This window comes from Pelobates fuscus, chromosome 5 (genome assembly GCF_036172605.1).
Source record: "Pelobates fuscus isolate aPelFus1 chromosome 5, aPelFus1.pri, whole genome shotgun sequence".
Taxonomy (NCBI): domain Eukaryota; kingdom Metazoa; phylum Chordata; class Amphibia; order Anura; family Pelobatidae; genus Pelobates; species Pelobates fuscus.
Genome location: NC_086321.1, coordinates 43,147,051 through 43,158,224, shown reverse-complemented (window position 1 = coordinate 43,158,224; position 11,174 = coordinate 43,147,051). Strand labels below are relative to the sequence as shown.

At 45.4% G+C, this 11,174-nt stretch overlaps 1 protein-coding gene across 1 annotated transcript in view; it reads left to right on the top strand.

The window, feature by feature from the left end:
• Positions 1-6,137: 6,137 nt before the first annotated feature.
• The window catches only part of MCCC2 (methylcrotonyl-CoA carboxylase subunit 2), a 60,074-nt gene continuing 55,037 nt past the window's right edge, over positions 6,138-11,174 (top strand). Inside the window, exon 1 of the mRNA XM_063453779.1 lies at positions 6,138-6,360. Coding sequence (XP_063309849.1) covers positions 6,229-6,360 — 132 coding nt within the window. The 5' untranslated portion in view covers positions 6,138-6,228. The remainder of the gene's footprint in view (positions 6,361-11,174) is intronic.

The following is an 11,174-nucleotide window of genomic DNA, read 5'->3' as shown; positions in this document are numbered from 1 at the left end:
ATTTGGGGCTCTACACAACTGTGGCCCGCTTTGTGATTTTATATCAAGTTATCCCACATCATATACATGCGGCCTAGAGCAGACGGAGGCCTAAGGGCCGGGAGAGACGGCCGATCTTCCGACCTGGGGACCTCTCAGAGCAACAACCCTGCTGGCACCCTGCATCCCCCCTCCCCCCTCCCCCCCAGACCGGTGGGGGTTATCCCGGTCCCCGCTGGGGAAGCTTACATAACTCCTATGAGGGTGTCCTACCGGAACAAAACAGGCAGGCTGAACACAAGATGGCCGCCAAACCACAACCTCCACAGTCTCAGGGGGAATCGGAGCCTCAGACATGGAAAGCCTGCTTCGAGTTGCGGTTTGATCGTGTATGCCGGGAGTTCTGGCAGCGCCTGGAACGCAGAGCCGCCCTTCTTAACTCACCTGCTGCACCCGAGGTTGGGAGCAAGGTGCCAGCCCATCGATCCGACGCCGGGTCACAACTCAACATGGCGGCATGCCCACCCCGCTATCGGCCCCATCTTCAAACACCAAAGCGTGCCGCAGCAGCTCGACCACACATAACCTCTGCCAAGCCATCTCATTCCCGCCTCCCCGGGAGACTCTATGGAGGAAGGCGAATCATCGCCCACAAGCTGCTCTCTTGGTTGGTGCGCTCCAGGCAACAACGAACACAAGCACGAAGAAAGACCAGAGGCCCGGGCCAGAATGGGGAACCTCACTGCCTGTTCGCTGGCAAGAGGCAGGTACAAGCGACCCCATACACTGAAAGAAGGACTCCGGTTTCCCAGTAATAGCAGCTACACAGGTCCAGTCATCTCAAAGTCTGCACACCAGGTTTCGGTAACCGCCGCATAGCGATCAGACGTATCCACGCTGGAGTCCCAACAAGCCTGCCACAGAGGTTACAGCACAGGGACTTTACTCAATCCACGCAGTGTATCGGCTGAGGAAGAGTGGGGTCCAGGACTTAATCTCTGGTACCATGCCTTTTCAATCCCCCCCATACTGGTACCTAATGAACACTTGTTATGCTTTACTTTCATGACTCTTTGTTCTCAAAAGCTGAGCTGCACTGTGCAAATTGTTTTAGTGATATGTAAAGATCCTAGCTTCACACTGCAGCCAATTTACCCTTTACTGCCTTCCATCCCCACATACCCTCACGCAGAGCCTGTTTTTAGCACAGAAGTCTGCTCACCTCCAGTGGTCACTCGCTCACCTGCGTAATTACTCGACCATACTACTTAGTACCCTTGTGTATAGCTTGTAACAAAACGTTTAAAAATACTGTTATTGACACTGCATCAGCGCTGCGTTGATAGTCCTGCTTTATAGTTCGAGGCAGCCCTTTTCTACGTTACTTTATTATTCTCGACATAAAACGAGTTTCACTTAGCAAGATCCAGCAGGTTTATGCGCAGCACGGAAGGTCACAATCGCTGCTTTGGAGTGGCTCGGCTAACTAGCCTTACTGGCAACCAGCCTGTGAAAATATGTCATGCTAGCCAGGAATCAACAGTTTTGTTCCTCACAAATAGCTATCCTGTGTCTCTTGAATATTATTTTATCTTTTAAAACGTGTACCTTAAGATTTACAGTCATAACGAGACTAGCCATGTCCAAAGCACGTTCAGTCTAGCATACTAAACTATACAACCTTTATGTTTAACTGCCTGTATTCCTCATGTTCTATAAAAAAAAAAGTGTGCTGTCTCCACTGCAAAATGTTATGAAAATGCGTGCAAAAGCTGTTGTAGCTTTGCGTGCTTGATGTTAATCTGAGCACATGAAAAATAAAGAATTAAAAAAAAAAAAATGATTGTACTCTCAAGACTTTGATTTTAGTAAGAATTTTAAGATCCAGGTTGAGCAACGATTTAGGGCAATAGGACGCTAAATCCTCCACATCCCGACCTTGTTTTGGGAGCAGCAGGGTGCATGCCAGAGCTTTTCCTGATTTACGGGATGCAATGGTTATATGGACTTCTTTTTTAGTAATAGGGTCATTAAGGAGCTCTGTGGAGTCTTCATCTAAGTGAGGTAGGTTCAGGTTTTTTTTTTTTTTAAGAAAGCCAAAACCTGATCATGATGATCAGTCGGGGCTATCTTAAGTTTTTGGAAGTAGTTGTGAAAAGCTTTGTTAATGGCTGCATGAGAAGTAAGCCAGAGTCACTCCAGCGAGTTGATTGCCATTATGTGTTCCTGCTTAGGTCCAACATAGGACTGAAACCAAGCGGTCAGAAAGTACCAGAGGCAATGGTAAGCAAGGAGTTCTAGGGATCTGACAGGTAGAAGGTCAAGTAGCCCAAACTATATACAGCTAGGTGACGAAAAAAAAAATGTTAGATGAGAAGATTAATTGCTCCAACCTAGGGGATGGGGGGGTACCCCTAATCTGAGAGAACATTTTGAAGAAAGGTGGTAAACCTCTGATATTGAAGAGGCCGATAGAGTATGGTTTGCAATGCGTAAGTGTGGCAGGATATAACAAAGCAAATCTTATGCCTTTTGTGGAACACTGAGCAGATGGGTGTGAAGACGTGTCTCCGCGGTGTGATTTGCAAAGAGTTATCCTTAAAGATTAGAATTCTGTCTTGATTGGTAAGTCTGGATAGTTTGTAAGCTTGTAAGGATTAAACCCATATAATTGAAGTTTAGAAATTTTGCTGTTATTGGTGGTAATCTAGTGGTGTCACTGGGTCTGTCTGGGCCTATTCTATGTGCTTCTTCGATAATGATGGGAGCGGAAGCAAAGGCACCAAGCTGCAGAGTGTCCTGTAGCCATCGTTGAAGAGTGAAGCAAATGTCAGCTTAATTAGGGGAAGCCCACAAATCTGAGATTTTCTCTTACTCAGATTTTCGAGATCATCTAATTTTTCCTGTAGAGAAATTTTTGTGTTGTTATTGTATTGTTGATTGTAATTGGTGAAGTTCGTCTTCAGTTGTGCTTTGTCTTATTTCTAGTAGAATATTTTGAAAAGAATGGGATTAGAGTAAATTATCAATTGATTCTTTAATGTCCTTAAATTGGGAATCAAAGATTGGTTTAAGGAGATATGACGCCTCACAAGCTGTTTCTGAAGCTTGTTATGAGATGAGAGTAGATGTTGTGAGATGCGGAGAGAGATCCTCATCCATAACCGAGCCAGTGGGTGAAAGAGCCAGCGTGGACAGTGGCGTGAATTCTCTGAGATGTTGTTCCTCTACCAGTGGTGATAAAAAAAATAAAAAAAATATTGCGTGCAGATTCAACAAAGAAGGTATACACATATAGCCCAGCCTGGATACGTTTTGATCCACATTGTATCCTGCAAGAGAATAAAGGAAGGTGAATATCCTTGGTACTGTAATGGTAGTTGGAATCTTGCAGTTGCCCAGTATGCAGTAGAGGCCTAAGGGATGAATTCCTCTGACACAGTGGCTGTCAGGCTTCAGGGCTGTGTCTAGTGACAATTGTGCATTGAGTGAGAGACAGCAGTGACAGAGGAGATGTGGTCATGAATCCTCTCAATGTTAATGAATCTGAGCTGTTAAATTCAATGAGTCACTCAGAATAAATGAAGTGACAGCATGCCACAGATCCTCAGAGTGAAGGTAAGTGTGGTTTCAGACTGTCTCTAGGAGAAGGTAAGTGTGGTTTCAGACTGTCTCTAGGAGAAGGTAAGTGTGGTTTCAGACTGTCTCTAGGAGAAGGTAAGTGTGGTTTCAGACTGTCTCTAGGAGAAGGTAAGTGTGGTTTCAGACTGTCTCTAGGAGAAGGTAAGTGTGGTTTCAGACTGTCTCTAGGAGAAGGTAAGTGTGGTTTCAGACCGTCTCTAGGAGAAGGTAAGTGTGGTTTCAGACTGTCTCTAGGAGAAGGTAAGTGTGGTTTCAGACTGTCTCTAGGAGAAGGTAAGTGTGGTTTCAGACTGTCTCTAGGAGAAGGTAAGTGTGGTTTCAGACTGTCTCTAGGAGAAGGTAAGTGTGGTTTCAGACTGTCTCTAGGAGAAGGTAAGTGTGGTTTCAGACCGTCTCTAGGAGAAGGTAAGTGTGGTTTCAGACCGTCTCTAGGAGAAGGTAAGTGTGGTTTCAGACCGTCTCTAGGAGAAGGTAAGTGTGGTTTCAGACCGTCTCTAGGAGAAGGTAAGTGTGGTTTCAGACCGTCTCTAGGAGAAGGTAAGTGTGGTTTCAGACCGTCTCTAGGAGAAGGTAAGTGTGGTTTCAGACTGTCTCTAGGAGAAGGTAAGTGTGGTTTCAGACTGTCTCTAGGAGAAGGTAAGTGTGGTTTCAGACTGTCTCTAGGAGAAGGTAAGTGTGGTTTCAGACTGTCTCTAGGAGAAGGTAAGTGTGGTTTCAGACTGTCTCTAGGAGAAGGTAAGTGTGGTTTCAGACTGTCTCTAGGAGAAGGTAAGTGTGGTTTCAGACTGTCTCTAGGAGAAGGTAAGTGTGGTTTCAGACTGTCTCTAGGAGAAGGTAAGTGTGGTTTCAGACTGTCTCTAGGAGAAGGTAAGTGTGGTTTCAGACTGTCTCTAGGAGAAGGTAAGTGTGGTTTCAGACTGTCTCTAGGAGAAGGTAAGTGTGGTTTCAGACTGTCTCTAGGAGAAGGTAAGTGTGGTTTCAGACTGTCTCTAGGAGAAGGTAAGTGTGGTTTCAGACTGTCTCTAGGAGAAGGTAAGTGTGGTTTCAGACTGTCTCTAGGAGAAGGTAAGTGTGGTTTCAGACTGTCTCTAGGAGAAGGTAAGTGTGGTTTCAGACTGTCTCTAGGAGAAGGTAAGTGTGGTTTCAGACTGTCTCTAGGAGAAGGTAAGTGTGGTTTCAGACTGTCTCTAGGAGAAGGTAAGTGTGGTTTCAGACTGTCTCTAGGAGAAGGTAAGTGTGGTTTCAGACTGTCTCTAGGAGAAGGTAAGTGTGGTTTCAGACTGTCTCTAGGAGAAGGTAAGTGTGGTTTCAGACTGTCTCTAGGAGAAGGTAAGTGTGGTTTCAGACTGTCTCTAGGAGAAGGTAAGTGTGGTTTCAGACTGTCTCTAGGAGAAGGTAAGTGTGGTTTCAGACTGTCTCTAGGAGAAGGTAAGTGTGGTTTCAGACTGTCTCTAGGAGAAGGTAAGTGTGGTTTCAGACTGTCTCTAGGAGAAGGTAAGTGTGGTTTCAGACTGTCTCTAGGAGAAGGTAAGTGTGGTTTCAGACTGTCTCTAGGAGAAGGTAAGTGTGGTTTCAGACTGTCTCTAGGAGAAGGTAAGTGTGGCTTCAGACTGTCTCTAGGAGAAGGTAAGTGTGGCTTCAGACTGTCTCTAGGAGAAGGTAAGTGTGGTTTCAGACTGTCTCTAGGAGAAGGTAAGTGTGGTTTCAGACTGTCTCTAGGAGAAGGTAAGTGTGGTTTCAGGCTGTCTCTAGGAGAAGGTAAGTGTGGTTTCAGACTGTCTCTAGGAGAAGGTAAGTGTGGTTTCAGATTGTCTCTAGGAGAAGGTAAGTGTGGTTTCAGGCTGTCTCTAGGAGAAGGTAAGTGTGGTTTCAGACTGTCTCTAGGAGAAGGTAAGTGTGGTTTCAGACCGTCTCTAGGAGAAGGTAAGTGTGGTTTCAGACCGTCTCTAGGAGAAGGTAAGTGTGGTTTCAGACTGTCTCTAGGAGAAGGTAAGTGTGGTTTCAGACTGTCTCTAGGAGAAGGTAAGTGTGGTTTCAGGCTGTCTCTAGGAGAAGGTAAGTGTGGTTTCAGACTGTCTCTAGGAGAAGGTAAGTGTGGTTTCAGACTGTCTCTAGGAGAAGGTAAGTGTGGTTTCAGGCTGTCTCTAGGAGAAGGTAAGTGTGGTTTCAGACCGTCTCTAGGAGAAGGTAAGTGTGGTTTCAGACTGTCTCTAGGAGAAGGTAACTGGTTCCTGTTGCTAGGTAACCGGCGATCAGCATGGTTTCCTGTATGTAAGAGCCGCTCCGTGTGATGTGGTTGTTGCTAGGAAACGCTCCGTGTGATGTGGTTGTTGCTAGGAGATGCTCCGTGCGGTGTAGTTGTTGCTAGGAGACGGTCAGTCAGTCTCTAGGAGACCATCAGATCAGGCTGTATCCAGGTTAAGCTCAGTGAGCGCTCGCAGTGCATTGAGCTGCACGGGCAGCAGTGATTGGTTCCGCCAGAAGGAAGGCGCCTCCCTGGGCAGCCAATCAGAGCTCTGCCATGTGACCCGGGGGCGTGTCCCAGCTGTGTGTCCTCCAGTCCGGTCAGGGAGAGCTGTCACTTCGTGTGGCCCCCAGAATCCCACAATGCTGCACACGGTGTGTCCCCGGTGGGGCCCCCTGAGAGCCGGTATCGCGGGGTCTCTCCGCCGCCTCTATCACGGCGATAAGGTGGGCAGTATCGGATCCAGGCCGGACTGTAACTCCCCTGTCTATCAGGTAGGCCGGGGTCACACAATCAATACACACACTATCACAGCCAGCTCGTGTAGAACTACAACTCCCAGCATGTCCTGCCAGTTAGGAGAGTAACATGGGAGTTGTAGTTCTGGAATGATATCCATCCATCAGGCAGTGTCTATAGATTGTATAATAATGGCATAAACACCACTGCACTGGCTGCCAATACAATGTCACTGGCTGCCAATACAATGTCACTGCATCACTGGCTGCCAATACAATGTCACTGCATCACTGGCTGCCAGTACAATGTCACTGCATCACTGGCTGCCAATACAATGTCACTGCATCACTGGCTGCCAGTACAATGTCACTGCATCACTGGCTGCCAGTACAATGTCACTGCATCACTGGCTGCCAGTACAGGTACAAAAAAAGAAGTCCTGGTTACTACTGGGCCGGCAGCAAGGACTACAATACACATGAGCCCCAAGATATAGTAAAAACCAAAGAAAATAAAAAGTTACCTGCGCTCTCTCCTTAATCCCTATGTATATTTCGACAAATGGAGGTCATTTAGTTGCTCTAATGGCCATTGGAGGGAATGCCCGCCTGCCAACGTCAAGGCAGACCCCCCTAAAGCAGGTCCTAACACTGACCCTTCAGCCTGCTTCTGGCAAAGATATCTCTAATGAGACAGAGAGGGGTATTTTTTATTAACCCTTAATAGGGAACACATGGGATGGGCGGCAGCATTGTAACCAGGCTGTGTGATACAAAGTAAATACAAATACAAAAAAAGAAGTCCTGCGCTCACTCCCATCACTACTGGGCCGGCAGCAAGAACTACAATACACATCAGCCCCAATATATAGTAAAAAGAAAAGAAAAAGTTACCTGTCACTGCATCACTGGCTGCCAGTACAGTGTCACTGCATCACTGGCTGCCAGTACAGTGTCACTGCATCACTGGCTGCCAGTACAATGTCACTGCATTCCTGTATGGTGTATATAACTGCACTGGCTGCCAATACAGTGTCACTGCATTCCTGTATGGTGTATATAACTTCCCTGGCTGCTAATACAATGTCACTGTATTCCTGTATGGTGTATATAACTGCACTGGCTGCCAATACAGTGTGACTGCATTCCTGTATGATGTATATAACTGCACCGGCTGCCAATACAATGTCACTGTATTCCTGTATGGTGTATATAACTGCACTGGCTGCCAATACAGTGTCACTGCATTCCTGTATGGTGTATATAACTGCACCGGCTGCCAATACAATGTCACTGCATTCCTGTATGGCAGGGGTCCTCCCATGTTGCTGAACTACAACTCCCATGATTCTCTGGCTATCTATGTAATTCAAAGAATCATTGGAGTTGTAGTTCAGCAACATCTGGGGGGCCGGAGTTTGAGGACCCCTGCTGTATGGTGTATAGTAGGAGTGGCTAATAGGGAGCTTTCTCCCATGATGCTTTGCCTTATTGTGACACTAGTTAGAGTTTTGCACAAATTAAGAGATAACTAAAAGCTAGTTATTGGTTGCGCTATCAACATTTACAATATATATTTTATTTTTTTAATTTACATTCCCTGACGGTCATTGCATTTACAGTAGTTGAATCTGTGCAATGCTGTATATACAGCTCAATATACTGCTCAATGTATGTCCAAGCGCGCTTTGTAGAGCATTTTTGTTTAAATAGCTAAGTGTACTGAAGGCATCAGAGGGCAGCAAAGTTAACCTCAATGAGGAAGTGCTGTAAACACTTACCTGAGCTGCTTTGTTCACCTGGGTAAATGCTGCAATAGCGTTTTCTGGGAGGAGAGAAGAAGAACTGTTCCTGCCAGGGAAGTGACAATTTCTCTTGAAGGAGTTTAGTATGTCCAAACACCTGGGGTGCTACCTTACCCCCCCTCCCCCTCCCACCCCTCTTGTAATATGTGAAGGCGAGCTTATCAGGGTGCATTGTATACTAAGTCTGTGCATTCGATTGTTCATATAAATTTTGAGCAGTCTTCAATCTGTCTGAAATAACGAACTAAAATATGTCATATGGACGTTTCACGGTACAGTCAAAGTGGCCAATGCAGAAACCAGTTAAATATCCCAGCCATTAGCACTCGAGTAGCTGATTTTGGTGTGTGTCCCAAACGTTCCTAAAGTCCCAAGCCACTGCCCCATAAAAAAAACATGCTACCTACTACTCTCACTGTAATAATAGGGAGGGGTATCCAAATAAATCTAAAACCTATATAAAAAAAAAAAAAATATATATATATATATATATATATATATATATATATATATATGTAATTCTTGCCTTCAGATATTTTTTTTTCTTTTCTTAAAGGGACACTATAGGCACCCAGACCACTTCAGCTCATTGAAGTGGTCTGGGTACAGTGTCCCTATTGCACTTAATGCTTCAATGTTAAACATTGCAGTTCCAGAGAAACTGGAGGCACTTCCTGGATCCTAATGGACCCTTCGTCCGGTATCTGACAATGGACATCCTCACGTTTCTCATGTTACGTCCAGTGTAAGATTTTTTTTTTTTCCCCATAGGAAAGCCTATGTTCAATGCTTTCCTATGGGGAGGTCTAATGCGTACTCGGCATTTGATGCGCATTAGTGTTCGCTTGTCGCGGGATGTCGGAGGGGGTGGACATCGGCACTGGGATAAGGTAAGTTTATAAAGGGTTTTTAACCCTTAATTCACCCAGACAGGGGGGGAGGCAAAGGGAGCTATAGTGCCAGAAATACAGCTTTGTATTCCTGGTGTAACGGAATGCAGTATATTAGTCCACGATATCCGTTGGTATCCTCAGGAAATCCACAGTCAGAACAGAAAGCACGGCAATATTCCCCATCCTCCCAATAACCGGACGAAACACAGTTTGGGAGTCAACTAACTCAGTTTATTCGTAAGCTGGCATATTTAAGCAGTTCCCCATGCAAGGGGTTTCCACACAGATAATCCAGGGGATTTCTCCCAACATGCATTGTGACTTTCCCAACAGGCACCGCTGCACGAGAAGGATACTCCCACTAAAATGGACGATTAAGTGGATTATCCCCTCGTGCAGCAAAACCGACAATTGACTTTAAAATATATATTTTACACAATATTCGGTACTTTGCGCTGGCGGAACGTTCGGCAGATAGCTGGGGTCGGAGCGCATACTTTGTGAGAATACCGCTCCGATCCCAGCTGAATTGACCGAACGCCGCACAGAATACATTCAAACATTGAGTTCGGTTTAAAAGTACCGAACCATTGTGGGGAACATAATGTACCGAACGCGGAACTCCCGAACGCTCTGGAAGTCCAGCGGTGTTCGTATCATTGAGTAGCCGTTTCCAGTTCCAGGCTCTCGACGACCGAACACCGCTGCAGAGACAAAGGATCCAAGATGGCCGACCGCCGCATGGTCGGTAGCCGAACGGCGGCCACCTAGGAGAGCCTTTAATTACCGATTGCAACATTGTTGCAATCGGTTAATTGGTGCCACACGACTTGTGAATGTGTGGTCTACCTGGGGAGCCCGCATTCGTACGGCGAACGGCCGGGATAGCCGTGTTTCGTCGAACGAATGCTTTGTATGCTGGCAGCGTATGGCTGCCAGCATGCGAACGGCCATAACACAGCACTTATACAGGTAAGGACATACAGTATACATTCAGCCTATGGACAACCTGCAATACATATAGTTCAGAAGTGGCTAGGTTTGCCACACCTGGCATTATAGTATCCCTTTAAATCTTATTTTCTTCAGCTCACAGATGACTAAACCAATGCTACTATTAAAAATGATTAAAAATAAAAACAAAAAAAAAACCTTCCATCTTCACTCTACGAGGGTAGAGACTGACCTCTCAGGTTGGGAAAAACCTTTTTATAAAGAATATCAAACATTTTGAAAGTCAGTAGAGCGCTCTTGTAAGCTAACCAATCAGAACGTTCTGACACGCCGTGAGAATATTCCCATGCCAGTCTCGGGAAAGATGTCTGAATTGTTTTGACTGAAACATATGCAGAGGTGAGCTTTATACTAACTCAAATGCCACATGGACAATTTACTGTATACCCTTACTGGCTTGGTATGCATCATCTAATAACTGTGTAACTAATTTGCCTTAAAGTGCCTAGTGTATAGTGCGGTGATTGGTTTTCTTGAATTGTTTTTCTTTTTTTTACTAAATTGTACTGGATTACTCATCACATTGTGTAAAGGTCGTAAAAACTAGCAAACCTATATCTATTAGAAAAAATAAAGATCAAACGTAGGCTCTATTCTTTAAACACTGGTATTGTAGGGCAGAATTTATATAAAACTGGAGATGCTTTGAACAGCAAATTACGTAGTTTCACATTTCGAGAAAGCATTACTGTGGCCCCCTTCCAACTCATTGAGACACACCAGTCCAGGATTAAGCCATCTCCAAATTCGTTTTTTTTTGTTTTTGTTTTTTTGAATACTGACAAAACCTGGACTCTTGGACACCCTGGGCACCATAACCTCTTCATCGGAAGGAAGTTGTTATGGTGTGAGGAGGTCCCTTGCGCTGGCTTACCGGCAGCTGTTAAAATATTAACGAATGGTTTAACGTCAAAGCCCTCAGTCTGGCACCTGGTCTCTCTCCCCAATCATTTCCGCTCCAGTCCAAGGCTTTAGTCTGGCAGCCTCAGACTAGGCCGCTGGTAAGTTTCACCCAGTCAGAGGCTTTCTTATTGCCTGGGACAGCAATGAAGGGGCAGAACGATCGGGCTCCAGACTGTAGACATGAATGGTGACACCAAATCTCAGAAATAAATATAAAAATACCAACTTCTTCAAT